At 42.6% G+C, this 19,813-nt stretch overlaps 1 protein-coding gene across 1 annotated transcript in view; it reads right to left on the bottom strand.

Moving 5' to 3' along the window:
• The window catches only part of LOC133162526 (neurexin-1-like), a 266,581-nt gene that overhangs the window by 114,334 nt on the left and 132,434 nt on the right, over positions 1-19,813 (bottom strand). The window contains exons 8-12 of the mRNA XM_061291765.1: positions 18,917-19,218; positions 11,621-11,782; positions 7,879-8,317; positions 6,286-6,669; positions 5,071-5,274 (exon numbers count right to left, since the gene is read on the bottom strand). Coding sequence (XP_061147749.1) covers positions 5,071-5,274; positions 6,286-6,669; positions 7,879-8,317; positions 11,621-11,782; positions 18,917-19,218 — 1,491 coding nt within the window. The remainder of the gene's footprint in view (positions 1-5,070; positions 5,275-6,285; positions 6,670-7,878; positions 8,318-11,620; positions 11,783-18,916; positions 19,219-19,813) is intronic.

The raw sequence follows: 19,813 nt of genomic DNA, 5'->3' as shown, positions 1-19,813 counted from the left end.
TGAATAGGAGGGGCTGCTGGCAACCAGAGTCGAGTTGGCATCCCTGGGCTAAATAACAGCCGCCCATATCTCCTGCATGCAAATGGCGCCCGCCGGAAGACGTTCTCGGTAGCGCTCAAAAAGCGGAGGGGGGTTAATCCTTCTTCACACACTGCGTGAATCCAACTTGCTTCATGATTTCAGATGTTCCCTCCGCCATCTTGTGAGATGCGATGGGCCGTGACAAAAATGGGCCGTGAAATAAATCAAACAATGCGCTAGCTAGCATGCTCGCGACGGATTGATTGAGTGACATGGCGGAACGTTCACATTTTTGTCACATTGTCCAAAAAACAAACATGGGGATGACTTCCATGGGAAGTCAAACATTTTTTTAAAACTCAATATTTGTACTGATTATATTTTAAAGTAGCAATCTTACGCGAGTACAATTTTTATCTGCGGTTGTACCTAATGAAGTGGCCAGGATAGTAAGGACGAAAACGGGACTATCTTTATCCTGCACGTCGGTTGTTGAAAATATTGATCTGAGTATCAGATGAGTGCTTTTCCAGTCATCGAGGGACCCGAGAGGCGGTAAATAGTGATAAAAAGCTCGTCTTACACTAACGCGTCGATGATCTTTGAGGCATTTTTGACCTTCATGCCAGAGTTGGAGCTTTTTAGTAGACTGCAGGTCAGGCTCAGAATTGTTTTGGATTTGTTAGTGTAGTTAGTTTTTATTTTGGTTCGACTGTTTTTAAGTTTTTAGTTTTTGTTTTCAATTTAAGGCAGGGGTGTCAAACTTACATCATAGTAATAGTTTGCTTCAACCCAAATAAATGTATGAACATCTCATATTGTATATATAGTATAGGCGACACAACAAACTGATGAATAACTAGTTTTCAAAACAGAGACTAATAAAAACTTTAAATATTTAAAAATGAAATATTGAAATTAAATAAAATATTTAAAAATAATCATTTTAAAAAATAAATGGTAATAATTGTTAACAATATATCTATTTTTTTTAAAAGTGAAAACAATTTGAAATTTGAGGCACAATTTGTTTTCGCGGGCTACCTAAAATGATGTGGCGGGCCCGCCGTATCTGGCCCCCGGGCCTTGACTTTGACACCTGTGATTTAAGGTGTATTAGTTTTCATTTATTAATAATTTATTTTTGTATATATTTTGTGAAATACAGTAGAGTAAGCTACAATTCTCAAAAATGATTTTTTAAACTCTTATTTCATTAGTTTTCCACGTGTGTGCCTCATGTCTCGAGTTTTACCGTTATCTTTAAATCAAATGACTACACAGTTTATTATATTGAGCCCGCTGATTATTTATGACATAAATCTTGCTATTTCCCAAAGGTTCAGTCTCCTCCGACGGCGCAATGATTCGAGAGTTATTATGCAAGGCGAATATTATCGGTGGACTCCATCGCATGTGGCCTGGAGTGTTGGTGAGATCAAATGAGCATTAAATAAAAAATGGCTGGCCTCCATCAGAGCGTTAAATTGCCTTAACAAATCAAAACCCAATTCGAGCGTCTCCGAAATAGAGCACACAAGTCGGACGCTGACACTTGAGCTCGGTGGAACTTTAGTACGTATTCGCCAAAGACTTCTATCGGATCATCGGATCTGTCCCCGGGGGAGATCGCCGGTTGCCGTGGCAACAAATTAAGCTCACTTCGAGCACAACTGTGACTTTCAAGCTTAGAAAAGCATCACATTGAATGCGAAAAGAAAATATGAAGTGAAAGCATGAGAATAAAATAAATCTTGATGAAACAGCAGCCACAACAAATGATATTTAAAAAAGCCGCATTACAATGCAAAAAGGCCGGTCGCCGAATGCAACAACACAGTGAATGAATGATACATGAACAGCGTTGCATGCATTCGAGGATTTGACTCGGCAGGTGGCGGAGGAACATCACACGGATACCGAGAAGGTGCAATCCATCGCACCTAGATTGCAACAAACTCTATTTTTGTGATCCACCCAATCCAGAAAATCGGACTTAATCCGTATAGAAGGAAATACAAAACAACATTTCCCAAGTGAAGCTTGTAAAAAAAGTATAACCCATGCTTTTATTTTGAAGGTCTAATTTTTGACAGAATGTGTTACACAGATTTTGTCCGAGTTTCGAGCGCAATTGTTTTGAGTTTCTGATAAAACCATAATTGTTGATTAAAGGCCAAGTCTCAATATATCTTAATAACCGGATTGTCCAGATACAAGCAGAGCTAGTACAAGGTGTTCTCTGTCATTGCCTGACATCTAGTGGTAACCACGAACATTGCACCCTTTGAGCAGCCCCATTTAGGGCCCTTAAAATGCAATTGGCTTCATCCAAGAGAACTTAAAAGAATAAAAACAGCCATTATGTATATGCAAAGACAAACAAGTGTCAAGTTTTTTTTTCTCCATTCTTGTCACCGAGCTGGCTACCGCCACCACTTACCTGCCAGGCCGCGTCCAATCGTGACACACGGAAAAAAAAAATCACTTTGCAATTATTCTGCCTGCCGAAAAACAATGCCCGAAAGACCCTTTAGCAGTGTGTGTGTGTGTGTGTGTGTGTGTGTGTGTGTTACATCTTGTACGATCGTGTCAAGTTGCCCTTTTCTGATAGAATGAGGGACGTGAAAGAATGAATTGAATCTATTCTAAAAATGATTAGTTCCAATTATATTTCTCTATCCATAATAGAAATGAGTCCACATGCAGTTGAGAAGAAAGTCCGCAGAGTTATTGCGCCATGTAAATGAGGTGTCACCGAGAATGGGGTCAAAGGGGAGCAGAAAAGGGCCACCACACTGAATTTGGATATGATGATACATTTGAGTCATAAAAATGGATAGAACAACTTACTGGGGCTACAGTCTATCCTGATACAATCTGGCGGGGAGAGAGAGCGCAATGGTGAGATCAAATCAAAAGAGCAAGAGAGAAAGAGAGAGCAAGAGAGAAAAGACATTTTACATCCTTCAAGGTACATTCTGCAGACAAGCAACGAGCGCTCTGGGCCACCATCCGGGGACGGCTCTGAGTCAGGATCACCCTTTCACTTCTTTAAGCCTCCGTTCCGCCTGCTCGTCGTTTCCGACAACCGACGCACAGCGGAAGGCAAGTTTGGTTTGGCCGCCCCCAAAGTCGGCTCGCCTCGTTTCTCACGAGGATGACAGCGGAGTGAACGAAAATGCCCGATTTTGTTCGTTCGTTCGTTCGTTCGTTCGTTCGTTCGTTCGTTCATTCATTCATTCATTCATTCATTCATTCATTCATTCATTCATTCATTCATTCATTCATATGTATATATATCTATATCTATATCTATATATATGTATATTTATTTATTAGGCGGTGAATACACGTTTATTTATTTATTTATTTATTTATTTATTTATTTATTTATTTATTTATTTATTTATTTATTTATTTATTTATTTATTTATTTATTTATTTATTTATTTATTTATTTATTTATTTATTTATTTATTTATTTATTTATTAGGCGGTGAATCTTAGGTAAAATCTTAGGTAGGCGGTGGTAAAAATAGAAAGTGCGTCACGGTAAGTACAGTAAAAAGTGTGTGGGCGATCGTAAGCAAAGATAGCGGAGTTTTTTGAGTGTGTAAAAAAAACTCGAGTTGCTCAGAGCGCCTTTCATAAAAAAAAAAAAAAAAGATGGCATTAAAAAAAAAAATTTGAGGTCAAATAACTGTTTTGAATCTTTCATTTCGGTTCGCATTTAACCATCATAAAGATTACATTTTAAAATCGCATCCCGCGGGATTTTGCCTCAAAATAGCTTTACAGTAGCCTTTTATAATTCACACATCTTTGTATTGTCGCAAGCCTGTGAATGGTTTCGAAATTTTCCGAATTTGGGTGTGACGTCACCCGCGTTCCCGTGTTAGCTCGTTGTCTTAGCGACCAGAAGTCTTGAGAATTCTTGCGCTTCTCAGAAGAGACCACCGTTTAGCACGCACGCCTCAAAGTATCTCAGAGGAAGAAGAGAAAAACTATGACAAGTGAACTTGGGTACTAAATCTCGCAGAATGCCGCTTTTAATTGACGCATTAAAAAAATCAAATTGTGGCTTGAGGTGTTTTCAGTCTTCTCCGGGTAAATGTACAAAAAAAAAAAAAAAAAAGTGGTGCACTTGCCTCCCGCAGCACGTTTGGAACGCCAGAGACGCAAACCCGACAAGAAAGGGTGATCTGCACATCCCAGCCACTTCATTGCACGCATCAGACAAAGCCAAACTTCATATTTAGCATTAGCCACGTTCCTTGTTTTGTAATGTTACAAAATAGCATCTGTCCATCGTGCGTGCAGGTGAAAGCGGCTGAGTTGTGGTCTCGAGCCGTCAACCGCGACAGAATAGTGGACGCAAACAGCCCGGGGACCAGCACCTCAGCAGGAAAGGGGCGGGGCTTAAATAAAAGTGAATAAAGGCCGTTTACAAATTACGCATTCGAATTTTCAGGAGGAGGACATCGCATCTCTATTTTGGAAGTACGATTTAACGAGCTGTGGGCAGGTCCCCCCGACAGTTTGATCCGAGGCCGCAGAAAAACAAGCCATTGAAGGGATGAAAAGTTTCGTGGATGGGGTGCAAATGGGCAGCAGGAAAGAAAAATGTAGAAGCCAAAAAAGGAATTTATACTTCTCCTCGATTGCTTCAACTTAAAAAGTTGCATTTTCACGAAAGAAACGGTGAGAACTTTGGGTAATATTAGCTTGCTGCGACGCTTTACAGCATCCGAAAAATTCTAATCCAAAATGGAAGGTCTGTGATGTCATAAGAGGAAGGAAAAATGAGAAGAGGTGAAAGTGGCCTGGACAGCTTTCCATCTGGAGAAGGCCAATAAATAGCTTCCATCAGACTGACAAGCTGATTTCTGTCGACATCTAGTGGTCAAAGGAGGGATTACTTCTTCCTCTCAAGTGAGCACTTGTGCCAGTAGAAAGAAAGGTTAGAAAGTAAAAGTCTTTTAAAGGTGACAAAATGAAGGATGGCAGGATGGGGACGAAGGGGCGGGGCAGATGACGGCGGCCTACCGAGGTTGACGGTGAGCTTGACGCGGCCGCCGTCCAGCTCCAGCCGCAACGTGTCAGCCGAGTCCTTGGACGTGCTGGCCACAAGCAGGCCGTAGGCGCGCTGGGACATGAAACGCAACGACACGTCCTCGGCCTCCGTGTGCATTGTGACGGGCATGATGATCTTCAGGTACATGCTGCCGTCATAGCTCAGCACCGTCGCCTCTGCGCGGGGAGGAAACCCAAATTAGTCTCTTGCAAAAAAAAATAAAAAGTGACAGCAAGACCCGCTAAGCAAGCGCTCGACCATGAAAGAAAATAAATAATTTAAAAGAACTCCCAAATGAACATTTCGATCCTTGATGCTGCAGTAACACATCCAACCACAGGGTGGCAGAAAAAGCTCACAAAGGAAAAACAAATCATCCCTGCAAGGATGAAGACGTTTCATCCTGATATGAAAAGAAAATCTTGCTCAACCCAATCATATCGCCGCTGATTGGACCTCAAACGTGCCATCACTATGCATGCGTGCTTATGTGTAACCTTTCTCTATAATTAGTATCGAAGTCGGCTGTTGATGGATGACAGAGGTCAAAGGTAAAATACGTACTGCAGGTAAATATAACCAGCAGTCAGTTTTTTTTTTTTTTTTTTTACTACAAATAATGTCTCCACTCATCTATGTCAGCATCAAATTACTTTAGTATCAGCCATTATTTGTGTGATAAAATGTTATCACTGTGTTTCATGTGATGTTTATTTGTTTTCGAATCGGGCCCGGGCTGATGTTAGATTCTGGCAGTATGATAAACGAGAGCAAAAATATTGTGGTGTGACGGTAAAAGACAAATGGTGTAAATAAAAGCAGCAATTATTCCCATGTAACACAAAATATTTCATTTGAAATAAAATATAAAATATTTGGCATCCATTTTTTGAAGCGCTTATCCTCACGGGGGTTGCGGCCATGCCGAGTTAAGTGTAAATAAATGGATAAATATTGGTGAGCTACTTTGAGAACAGACCTAGTACCCGCTGTCACCATTCAACAAATTAAAAACTTTTTTTTTTTGGGAAAATGTGCATTAATTAACAAAGAGGCATAGAGTGACTTTGTCCTGCTCCCTCCCTCCTCTTGTGATAAAACTTTTTGTGACATTTTTCTTTGCTGGAGGAATACGAGTTAAAAAAAAAAAACGTTTAGAGAGAAAAAAAAACAATTTTGGAACACACCTATCTCGCAGTTGGCGCCCAGGAATCCCGTGCTGGTGCAATCGCATATGTAGCGATTCCAGCCCTCTTTGCACAAGCCGCCATTGCCGCAGGGGGCGCTGCTGCATCGCTTCTGCTGCTCGCGGGTGCAGAAGCTGCTCACGCCCATTGCGCTCTGGATCTCGGCCAGGCGCCGAACATCTCGGCTCTTGCCGTCGATGAAGAGGTCGCGGACGCAGCCCACGTAGCCGTAGTTGAGCAGCGCCGTCCACACCTCGGGCGGCAGAATCAGTTCCGTCTTGGACTCGGGGAGGCCGCCGAGGTACATGTCGCTGTCCAGGTCCAGGATCTCGCTGCCTTCCGGCGAGCTGAAGGGCATACTTCGACTGTTGACCGAGATGGACCCTGAAACCGGACGAGCAGAAACAGGCAGCGAGCGTGAGACGGCGCATCTGTCTAATGTGTTGGTAAATGGAGGAGAAAGACAGCAGAATGCAGCGGGGGAGCGGGCCAAGAAAAGCCCCCCCCCCCCACCCCCACCAGCTCCCTTTCTGTGATTAACGGCTCTGTCTTCATTTTCTATTAAAAGCCAATTACGGCGGGAGCAGCGGCGAGATCACACGGCGCCAGACGCGCACGCTCCGTCACGCGCTTTCTCGTTTACTGCACGCCATTAGAAGGAAGACGGCGTGCGCGTCCCGCGCCGAACTGTTCATCAGTCACACATGCAGATGTTTGCCATTCCCGCCCGCAGACGGCACCGGGCTTCGCGAGACCGGCTCCAGGCGTGGAAAGAAACAAATAGACGCAGCCGGCGAGTCGCCCCAAGCGAGATTTGACAATACTTGGTATTTCCATTTGGAAATATTAATTAGGAGTCGCTTTAATTTTTAATCTACGCGAGCTAGCTGTTCCGTATTCAAGGTTAGTCGTCCGGGTATTGTAAATAACGTGCAGATTTATTCATCTGCGCAAAATGCTATTTGGATTAGCCTTTGAATTTGGCTTTTGAGTCAAATCCGCAAGAAAAACTATTAAATGTGATTTGAGATCAATGGAAATAAACGAAATACCGTTTTTTTCCATGTATAATGCACCCCCATGTATAATACGCACCCTAAAAATGGCATGTTGATGCTGGAAAAAAACCTGTACCCATTTTGACTCCTACTTAAGTCGGTAAACGTAAAATTATTTCAGAAAAAAGATCATCTTTGGGAACAACCAGATGTTATTCTGCCGGTCAGTATCACTGCGCATGCGCTAGCAAACTCGATAGCGAAGAAATGTTTCGGATTCGTGTAGGATACATTGTGATAGCAAACGAGCAGGTGATCGAGCAAGCGTCTGATACCAGAGCATTGTGTTTGAAGTGAACAGCAGAGAAGAAAGCGCATCTGTAATGGCGGTTCCGTATCATATCCGGATTAAAAAAAAAAAAATTGTACCCATGTATAATGCGCACCCCAGATTTTAGGACAATAAATTAGTGAAATTTTGCGCATTATACATGGTAAAAAACGGTAATTATTTAAAATAAATTAAAAAACAAGACATTTTTAATCACCCCCCCCCCAAAAATCCCATTCAAAAATTGGAAACGTTGCTCGTTACCTTTCCTGCCTTCTCTCTGGAAGTCCACGTGACACCATTCCCCGTCGTTGACCTTCTTGTTGCTGGCCTTCAGCTTAGTTTTGCCCGAGCCCATGTCGATCAGTAAGTACAAATAGCCGTCCAGCAGCTCCAAGGCAAAGTAATCGGTCTTTAGCTCCCTGCCGGGCTTCTGCTCTTTGGGCCCTTGAGGTCGGCCGTGGCTGAAGAGCAGCAAGCCGCTGGGCTCGGTCGTGCGGAAGTCGAAGGACACCGACCCCGTCTTTTTGGTGTTCCACTTGGGCAAGGAGATGAAAGACTCGGGGTTGTCAAAGGTGACCGGGTCCAGGGCGGCCACGTCTTCGCAGCGGAAGACCAGGTCGCCGTTCAGGGTGATTTTAGGGTCGCGCTGGATAGCCAAGCGGGAGAGCTCCAGCTTAAAGTCGTTATTCTTGTACACCACCTTGAGGAAGAGAGCGGAAAAAAAACAATTACTGTATTTTCCGCCCTATAAGGCGCACCTAAAAACCTAAAATTTTCTCAAAAACCAACAGTGCGCCTTATAGTCCGGTGCGCCTTATATATGGACCAAATTCCTAAATTCAAACTGGCCCGAAGTATTGTGTCATGAAATCAATCATAAGTGGCCTGCTGAAGACTATGAATCATGACTCAAAAAGACTATGGATCATTATTTTATGATTATAAAGTAATTTGTTCCGTCTGAAGTTGAAATAAAAAAGATAAAATGGAGAATGATTTGATTTGGATTAAAAATCTGACATGATGCATTAATGGTGCGCCTTATAGTCCGGTGCGCCTTATATAAGGATAAAGTTTTAAAATTGGCCATTCATTGAAGGTGCGCCTTATAGTCCGGTGCGCCTTATAGGCCGGAAAATACGGTACTTGAATTTAAAAGTAACTAACCGGACTACAGGTCAGATTAGTACTTCCTCAAAACGGCAGCCGTCTTTGACCTTGTGACGATTCGACGGGACAAGGTTAAAAATTCCACAATTTGCTCGACGTTGCCAAAATGATTTGCAGCAAACGCCCTTCACGCTTCGGACGACTTCCCACCTTCCCACTCGGGACGCCGGCGTAGCTCCAAGGGCCCGGTCAATAACGATGACAATAAGCGCACGGAGGCGAGGGGAAGAAAGGAAACAGCTAACAGGAACGTCGGCGCGTAATCGGCTTCTCGGCGACGTTCTCCAAACGTTGCTTGAGGCCTCGACGCAGGCAGCCTTTGATGAAAGGTGGCTCCATTGTTCCCACTCAAATTGTGTCTTTGCATTCATCGTGGAGTCGGAGCCACGGGCAAAGGAAATTATCCCCGCTTCGTCTTGTTTTCTTATATTTAGTCAACGGCTTGGAGACAGTGCCGGCTGTCCTCCAGGTAACGACGCGAGGCGGCTTTCGCACGTTTGTGCCACGTGTGGGTTTTCCTCTTGAGATGCTTCACAGACGCAACACACACATGCACACACACACACACACACACGATGGGCTAAGACATCACTGCATCTGCGTTTTCCCCAGCTGCCACAACTCTGATGTTGACAATATTAAAAAAGTGTTTTTTTTCTTAAAAATCTTGCTCTCGACAAATACGGCATAAACTAAAACTAACACAGACATTAGAAAAAAAGCGGAAACAATAATGAAAAAGTGAATTTAAACTCAAGGAAATAATATAATAATTTAAATTTCATAAATTTTGAAATTATTTTAAATTTAAACTAAGGGAATTAAATATAATTATTTCAATTTTGCGGATTTTAAAATTACTTTGAATTTTTATTTAAACAAACGGAATTAAATGCAATTATTTGAATTTAAACTAACGGAATTAAATACAATTACTTAAATTTCATAAATTTGAAAATTATTTCAATTTAAACTAACAGAATTAAATAGAATTAAGTTCGATCAATTTTAACATTATTTTACATTTAAATTCAAACTAACTGAATTCAATATAAAAATGCACTTTTATTATTCCGTTTCTAACAAAACTCTTACGTGGATTTTTGGGGTACCTAATAAAGTGTCCAACAAGTGGAAAACATGAAAGACTGAGGAATGACGGGATGTAGAGGGCCGAGGTGAACGTGACCCTAAAAAGATGTTAGCACACACACACACATTCATTTCAAAAAAAAGTGGAAGGAGCCTGTCGCCAGAACGTCAATATGAAGTCGAACGTCAGGGCGGGGTGGAGGCAGTCGGGGAGGTGAGCGAATTCATCCACTGTGAGGAATCAGTCAAAGAAATCAATTTTTAATTTAGGCCACAACCGGGATGGCAAAACCGGCGCGGTGACGGCAGCGCTTAGACTTAATTACACTAAAGTGGCCAAGAGAAAAGGCAAAAGATGAGTGATGGAGAGGTGGAACAAGGTAGCAAAAAAAAAAAAAAAAAAAGGGGAGAAATGAGAGATAGCAAGGTCACAGTCTCGGGCGGTGACTGCGGCAGATGGTGCTGAAAAAGAGAGCGAAATGAAAAAAAGAAAACACACACACACAGTGTAGTGTATCCATCTTTTCCACGGCATAGGAGACCGATCAGAACCTTGAACACTGACCCTGAGCGCCGCTTATCTTCACACTCTCAAAGTCACACGCACAAACACACATTATGAGTTCACGCTTTTTGTGCGCCGCGCACACACGCGCACACACATGAAAGGCGTTCAGCGCCCTCTTTTTCCGTGGGACCTCTGCAGCCCGCGGGGCGCCGCCCAAGCGTGTCAAAGGCGTTTGACCACGGCGGTTGCATGAAAGCCTCGCCGCGGGCCGGCATCGGCGATAAGACCAGCTGAAACACACGGACTGCCCCCCGCCCCCCCCCCACACACACCTCTTCCTCAATCCACACACAGTGATGTGTTTGTTAGAGCTTGACTAGACGTTGAGCCAGGATAGCCGCCTGGAAAAAAAACAAGGTCTGTGTCTCTACTACAAATTTTTAGACACCACTTTGAATTGGGTTTGCCGATTCTGAGTACCGATACCGCTCAAAATTTGCATGCGTACATCCCAAACAACAAATAAAAATATCTTTCTTGCTTTCTTTCTCTCACAACGATGGTATCAGCGCCTGGTATCGGCAGCCTTCACGATATCGATACCTGGTATTGGTCCTAACCCTAATTTCACCACTTGAGTCCAAAATATAGTTCCAATCCCAACCTTTTATTTGACTTGCTCATTTCAAATTCAACGACCGATCGTCTTTAATAGCCTCCGACATTGCTTCGGCTAAATCCTCCAGCGCCCCCTAGGGGAGGAGCCCGCCGACACGCAAGCCAAATGCTAAAAACGGCCTCTTCCGCAAGCGTAATGAAGTTAGCGAGGGCGATTACGACGGCGTCCATTAAAAGCGATGGCAAAAGTAATTACTTATTCAATCAGCGCGGCTTTATGAGAAAAGGCGGCGGCAGCGGCGGCGGCGGCATGTTGCCGTGCCGCTACACAAGTCATTACCTTTACAAGGGCGTATTACTTTCAACTGTGATTGTGCCTCTTGATAGCTTGTTAAACACAGATGTAAAATCTTGAAAGGGGGAAAAATACTTTAGATTCTTCTCGGTGAGTTTGCATATTCCGGCGGCACTCTTTTAAATGAATTGCAACAAGCGCACACTCGCGGCAGACAACGAGGCGCTCTAACACCAGGGGAAGATGAGTTCAAGCAGATCTTTTTTTGGGGGGTCTCGATTGAAGTGTAAGTTCTTTAGATTCTTGCGGCGGGGACTCACATCTTTTAGGCAGCCCATGAAGTTGTTACTGACGGGCGAGCCCGGAAGGTCGGCGGTGTTGGGGCTCCCGCCGATGTAGAAGAAGTCGTCCGAGCCGAGCATGGTGTAGTCCTCCTGCGTGTAACCGGTGGTGGTCAGGATGCCGTCCACCGAGATGGTTACCTGGCAACAGGTATGGCAGCAGAACAGATGAAGAAGCAGGAGGGGGGGGGGGGGGGGGTATGGAATAGACAGGAGAGGATTTAGAGTCATGAAGACATATATGTGGGGACGAACAGTTGAGTGGCTGGTTTGTGCCGGTCCATGCTTGTTTTGGAAAAAGGGTGTTTCCCTTTAGAGTGCAGCGTCTCTGTATTACGCTTGCTCAACGAGCTTGTTTATTTTATATTTATAGTTTCTTTCGCGCACGGTTGCATAGTGCGGCTTGCAATTTTTAATGCTGACATAGCAAAAAAAAAAAAAAGGCAGGTTGCTTTCTCCAACACTGCTTACATGATTCAGTTTGCCCGACAACTTGTTCGCCATGTACGATGACTGTTGTTTTGTTTTCTGCACTCTACAGGTCCTTCCCACCCAGCTGAAGGTCACATTTCTCGCTTGTTGTTGCTGCTGTACTTCCATTCGAAACAGAGCAACTCATTTTTATGTCTGCTGTTGCTCCCCCGGCGACTTGCATATATATATATATATATTTTTTTTTTTTTTTCCCGACCTCCTACATGGCTTTCTGAAGCCTGCGGTGAAAATTTGAGCTGTTTTGTTTGTGGTTGAGTCGCTGATTGATAAACTGCCAGACACCTATGAAGGCCTCCTCATGAGAAATACATTCAAGCAAAAAAAAAAAGTCAACGAAAAGGTGCAAAAACATTGCCGCTTGTCATTATGTCAACGAGGGTAAGGAGTTACAACACATTGTTTTTCAAAACAATAAATACAAGCACGTTTCAGTAAAGCCCGAAAATAATGGTTGAAACTCCACACCTGCAGGGGGAGCCAGTGGGCAAACTACATTTGTAATCAATGCATGAAAGAACAAGGTTTGGCTTACCCAAAAAGTTGGGTCAAATGAATAGCCCATAAACAAATATAATATATAATTAAAATGAAATCATTAAAATCAAACAATTAAAATAAATAATTAAATGAAATAATACAACGAAATAATTAAATAAATACTAAAATAATTAAATGAAATTGTTAAATTGAATAATTAAAATAAATAACTGAATAAATAACTGAATAAATAACTAAATAACTAACTAACTAACTAACTAACTAACTAACTAACTAACTAACTAACTAACTAACTAACTAACTAACTAACTAACTAACTAACTAACTAACTAACTAACTAACTAACTAACTAACTAACTAACTAACTAACTAAAGAAAGAAAGAAAGAAAGAAAGAAAGAAAGAAAGAAAGAAAGAAAGAAAGAAAGAAAGAAAGAAAGAAAGAAAGAAAGAAAGAAAGAAAGAAAGAAAGAAAGAAAGAAAGAAAGAACGAAAGAAAGAAAGAAAGAAAGAATGAATTACATAATAAATACAATTTGATGTTTTATGGGTTTTTTATTTGACCCAACTTTTTCTTTTTGAATCATAACCCTTCAAATTGGAATAAGTAAAAAAACAAACTTACCTTTGCTGGGAGCACATCTGCAAAGAAGCTTGTAGTCATACAAACGTCATCAGCAATTATTAAACAAAGACTCAGAATCCAAGAGCGAGCGAGAGTGGAGATTCATTCAATAGATGTCTGGCAGATAATAATTTTGTGGTGTATGTGTGTGTCAGCTCCACATGTGTGTTAGTAAAGGACCAAAGGGGAGGGGGCGGGTTAGGGTTTGTTTGCAATCGGTTAGTATTGTGGTCAGTAAGGGCAAGTCAGACACAAAAATGGCTGTTAGTACACTTGCAACAACGTACGTTAGATTTTTTTTTTTTGGTTGGTTGGGGGGGGGTTGGTTACAACTGTTATGAATTAGTCGATAAAATGGGTAACGGATTCTTCGCTCAAACCAAAGCCATGTTTTGGACTGGAGGTGTTTGATTTTCATCATAAACGTGTCGTAAAAGAATCCATTGAAAAGGAGATGCACAAGCCGTGCACTTAACATGGAAATATGCAGAAAGATGGCACCGGAGAGCACACGGGTGGCAGGAAGCATTCTTGAGGATGTGCACCACACGGAGACGCATGCAACCACCAATACAGGATGGGAACAATGTCATGGATGAACTCAACTATTTTTTTTTTTTTTTAAAGAAGGCGGGGGGGGGGGGGAGAAGGGACAGGAGCGAAAGAACATCACCGTCTATTTCACCACGCCAAATTATCTTTTACTAATGAAAGAACATGACAATTGCACTTATGCAACACATTGCAAAGTGGGGAGGGGTCAGTCCTACCTCCCCCAGCTCATAGCCCCCCCGCTCCTTTTATTTCCATGTGTGAGGTCATTGTTGCTTTTAGTTGGTTAATTTCAAACGGAACCAAACAAAAAGATTAAAAAAAAAAAACAGCACAGAGGGGGGGAAGGTTGCGGCTAACGTGTCGTGTGGCCGTATTGATTATATTAGAAGAATTGATATATGCATGTATATATGTTAGCCAGGATATATACATTAACATATATGCTCAATGTAATCTGGTCTTTTGAGAAAAGGGCGGAGTCATGCAGAAGTGCATGTTAGTGTTAGTATTAATGATGACTCGCTCGCTTGTTCGTTCGTTCGCACACAGTCCAGATTTTGCAGCTCAAGACACCAAAAATGCACTGATGGCAGCCCCAGTGAAACTATCTATCTATCTATCTATCTATCTATCTATCTATCTATCTATCTATCTATCTATCTATCTATCTATCTATCTATCTATCTATCTATCTATCTATCTATCTATCTATCTATCTATCTATCTATCTATCTATCTATCTATCTATCTATCTATCTATCTATCTATCTATCTATCTATCTATCCATCCATCTATCCATCTATCTATCCATCTATCCATCCATCTATCCATCTATCCATCTATCCATCTACCATCTATCACGTCTGCTTTAGAGTGCCTCGTTATTGGAAGTGTCCTCACATCACACGGAGAAAGGTGAAAGAGCAAGGTAAGTAAGTAAGTAAAGGAATAAAAAAAGTAAGTAAGTAAGTAAGTAAATAAATAAATAAATAATCCGTCACGTCTGCTTTAGAGGGCCTCGTTGTTGGAAGTGTCCTCACATCACACGGAGAAAGGTGAAAGCGCAAGGTAAGTAAGTAAAGAAAATGAATAAAAAAATAAATAAAAATAAAAACATTAAGTAAGTAAGTAAATATATAAATATATAATATGCATTACTGGCATACAGCCATTAGGAGTGGTGAATAATTTTCAGACCAATAGAATTTTTCTGGCGGCAAATGGATGGCTTGCCGTGACACAGCGTTTGGAAATCACTGCAATCGTTGATTTTTTTTTTTTTCCGAATGAATATATCAACGTGAGTGAATATTTGTGCTATGCTGACATTCACTGGAGGCGCCATCACAGGATGTTTGTTTAGCCGCTTTACAAGTCTGCTGCGTGCGCTCACGTCTCGGGGGTTTCTCTTGGAGAAACAAATCGGGAGGGGTGGGGGGGAACTCAAAAGGAAAAAAAGAACCCCAAAACAAAACACTTTTCTAAAGCTCAATTGCAATATACTGGTCTATAATTCCTTATTTCTTCAGAGGGATAGTTGGGAAAGTAAAGAACCAAAGGGGAGGAGGGAGATTTATAAAAAAAAAAAAAAACTAATTATATACATTTTTTTGTAGACCTCTTTTGATGCGTCTTTTCAAAGGTAGGGCAGTACTGGATGGCAATAAACAAAAACATGTTTCAAAATATAAAGGAGGCAGAGTTTGGCAGCTACCTGATGGCGGATTGAAACGTTGAAAAGCAAACAGAAGAGAAACAGGAAAAAAAAAAAAACGGAAGGAAAAACCAAACTAGAAGACAGTTAGAATGATAACTACCATATAATGCAGTTTGTTTACCATAGCGTGTCCGATGCCTGCGTGCTACGGGAGAAAACAGGGAAGGGGGGGAAAGGGGTGAAAAAAATAACCAACCGTAAACTCAGGAGAACACACTTTAAGCCCCGCCCCCCCCAAAAAGTGGAAGAAAAGCCATCTTCTCTCAAAAAAACTACACTACAGTACTGTTTAAAAAAAAAAAAAAAGAGTGTATCGAGTTGGCTAACGTGGTAATTAATATCCAAATCAAGAAATAAAGAAAGCAGTTGAACCACTAAGCTACAACTAGCGTAAATCTAGAAAAACAAAGGAAAAAAGGGAAACAAGGAGCACACATTTTGTTAGTAGTCACGTTGCAGGTTAAGTAGAATGGTTGACATTCCGTGGATGGCGCAGTGTTAGTTTGTGGAAATCATAACTGGGGAGAGGCCAAACCAAAGCACCAATGAACAGAATCAAACTGGAACAAATTTAGATTTTGTTGTTAGTAAAAAAAAGACAAGAGTTAGCAAAATTGTGCTGTATGTGTGTGTGTTTGTGTGTGTGTGTGTGTTGGGACTACGCACCGCTATATCATGACTTTTTTTTTTTTTAAATAGTAATTTCTAAGTGGATCCTTGATGTGAGGGACAATCATTTAATAATCAATCCAATCGGTAATATGACGATCAACGATTAAAATAAAGGCGTTATTTGCAGACCTCCTAAAAAAGAAAAAAGCCACTGTAGGAGAGTTAGCACGTTGACAGCATTCCCAGGTACCCTATAGGGAAAGATCATCAAAACACACATTGGCTATAAAAAGTCTACACACCCCTGAATGTTTTCCACCATTAAAGGGAACTCAATTAGACAAATTTTCCTGAATGTGTTTGGGAAATTGGAATTCTTGTGGTCTGGTGAAGGTCAAACCGTATAATGGCGCAAACGACACTGCTCGTTACCGAATGAACAGCATACAAACGGTAAAGAATAGCGATGGGAAGTTCTGAACAGAAAAAAAAAACTTCAAAAGTTCAGAAAAAGTCTACTAGAACATCTGAGCTTTATTTTGGGTGCTGACTCCTATTTAACATGAGTTAAATTGTGATTATTTCTGAGCAGCTGCCATTTTAAGAGGGTGTGCACACTTATGCAACTACGTTATCTCAGTTGTTTATCATTTTTAATTGAGTTGCACTGCTTATAGGCCACATTAACATTGGATTTTTTTTTTATTTCAACACACGTTTGAAGAGGGGTGTGTAGACTTGAAATCCAAATGCAATGGCAGCGATTATCGTTTGGTAGTGATTTCCTTCATCAACGACGAGATGTGTTTTTTACGCTGCAAAGAATTCGTTATCCGATCACACGTGTGCAAAATGCGAGCGGAAACGTCACGCAAAGGCGTCGATGGCGAGAAGGCGGGAAAGACGACGAGCCCTACAGTGAGTTCAGCCGCCTGTCTGCTCAGACGCTGGCTAAAAAGCGACTGGCCCAGTTCTGTCACTTGGATGTTGAATCTCCGGCTTGTAAAGTCACATCGGGGGATTACAAGTCGCCTCTGTTGTGTTTCGCTTAGATGAGGAACAAACTGTTGGCTCCCGTTTCCTCCTTTTGCTTTCGTCTCACATCCCGCCACTAAAACCGTCTCTTGTTCTCTCCGCTTCTCGTCAGAAAAGCAAACCACGCGTCCTCAAGCCAAAATTGCCTTTCCCATTTTCCTGTTTGGGGCTTTTGGTGTGGAAGAACAACCCCCCGGCATCATCACTTCACTTGCGCTTCACCCGGCCGCCACTAGGCGGCGCTCTGACCCCGTGGTCGTCTGGCAGACCTTCATTTGTTGCCCCTCCCTGCTGAGAGAGTCACCTAATTGCGTATTTTGCTGACAGCTACATCGTGCTTATGCAAAATAATTATTACAAAAACAGAGCAAAAGGCGGCTGATGACATTTCGGACGAGAATTAAGCGCTACGCGGGCATTTTTTTTCATCATTGGATGACACGAGCGACATACAGAAATATGTAAAGCAGATTAAAACATGCACGTGGAGACGAGTTAGGGTCAAAGGGCGCCTGGGCCATCTGCTAGAAATTATTTGCACACGTTGGCCGATCCAGTTTGTTAGTTCCGGCTCGCCCCCTCCCTCGCGGTTTGAAATGAAATTTATGTTCCAGGAAGATCGTCTTTTTAAATATTCCCTAGGCATTTTAAAAATACAAACACATTCAGCTCACAATGTACATCAATAATCAGACCTATGCACAATTCCGTCGGCGTAAAAAGCAGGATTAGAGTTTTCAACAATCGTCCTGTTTTATTGACAAAATACTGTGCCGCAATCTAGTGGTGGATTGTGGAATTTCAAGATCGTTCCGGCTCGCTAAAGCCATCGGAGTCGTCTCGCTACGCTGATCCAACATCGGCGCTGCACGTTTCGCCCGTAACCGGTCTCGAGTCCAGCGCGGATACTTCATCGAGTTTGCCGCAACTTCACTGTGTTTGTTTTTTTTAATACGCCCGTGCGAGTGGGCCTGTTTTGGCATTCGGAGCCGCCCGCGCCGGCCATTATTAGCTTTGACAAGCCATTCGTTCCAATTACAATTAGCCTCCAAAATGTGAGCTAGTAAGCACGGCGAGCGTAAGTGAAATTGATCGCGTCTCACGGCCGCGCTCGGCCAAGTGATGAGCTCAGCAGCTATTGGGTGTGTAAGCTACTTGCTACACACACGCCTGAAGGCCACAAAAGCTGGTGAATGCTCTCAAGCAATCTCTGTCATTTGGTAGAAGTTTGAAAAAGACGTCTAAAGTGCTACGCTGGCTGACAGCTCTCCTCGCTCGAATGAATTAGAATTGCTTACGTGATTGGAATACAGGAAAAAAAGTGGAATGTTTTGTATAAAAACAGAAGGAGAATATTAAGCTGCATTTAAAATTTTACTTGGAATCCTCCTCTAAAATTTTAATATTGTATACAAATGGATCGGCGACTGTGGCGCTCTGCAAGACAAAGCAAAAAATATTGACCCAAAGTCTCGAAATTCTTGGTACTCCAATCACGTTCTAAGAAGACATTCCAATCAGCGCCCTGAAGTGATCAAGAGCCTCGAATCTAAGAACTGTTGTTAGTTTGGCAAAGAGAACAATATAGTCAACCTTGCACAATAATGTAACTCATAGTGACAGATCAGACAAGCAGAGATAATCGTCGGCGGCAGACAGACGGAATTTTCCATTCCAAGCGCAGTCGGAAGCCAGCGATCCGAAAGCGACAGAATTTCCGGAGGGATTGCGTGTTTACCTGGCGCAGGTTGCGGGTGACGCGTACGTCGTGCCAGCCGTTGTCGTTGAACTTGCCGTTGACGGGCTCCACCAGGGCCTCGAAGGCCCCGGAGCCCAGGTTGATGACCAGCCAGACGGCGCCGCTCTTCAGCGACAGGTTGACGTAGTCGGCCGACTTGCCCGTGTGGAGCATGAGGCCGTTGCGCTGCAGCGTGCGGAAGGACAGCGTGATCTCGTCCGTGCTGCTCTGGATCGGCGTAAGCGACAGGTCGTAGCAGAAGAACTCGTTGCCCTTGAAGGTTGCTACCGACTCTTCCTTTCCTGGGGGGGAGGACAAGAAGGCAAGACATTCAAAACACCTCCAAGAAGAATAAAACCCAGAAATCTGAAGAAAATCAAAGTCATCGTCCAACATTAGCCTTCAAAACGTCTTACAGATGATTCGCTGTTCTCTGGGAGTCTCCATAACCGACTCCGATCGAATATCTCCAGATGAAACCAATTAGCTGCGCTGATCGACTGCCACGATGCAGCTCGTGTTAAAAATGTCTTCCGAATGATAAATCAGCGCGTTTCAAACACTTTGAGATGAATTGATTTGCATTACGGCAAGAAACAAAATGGGGTGAATAGACGATGAGCTTCCTTGAGGAACGTCTGAGCACTCAACCCAGACAGTTTGAGATGGCGGACTACCAAATCCGGTTCGTCCCGAACACCCGTATGGGTTTAAGATCCATTCTGGCAAAATCTCATCTGACAAACACCTCTTGAAGGTGTTGCCGCAAGCAGCTATGCCGGATGTCGTAGCTGCTCGCATTCACAACCTGTGATGAGACAACGTCATCGTTGCCTGGAGGGCAAGCCCGACACGCAAACATTTTAGCTTTTACCACGGCTGAGAAGAAGAAGCAGC

This window comes from Syngnathus typhle, linkage group LG1, assembly GCF_033458585.1.
Source record: "Syngnathus typhle isolate RoL2023-S1 ecotype Sweden linkage group LG1, RoL_Styp_1.0, whole genome shotgun sequence".
Lineage (NCBI taxonomy): Eukaryota > Metazoa > Chordata > Actinopteri > Syngnathiformes > Syngnathidae > Syngnathus > Syngnathus typhle.
Note: the sequence above shows the minus strand (reverse complement) of the source record. Positions and strands in the feature narration are given on the sequence as shown.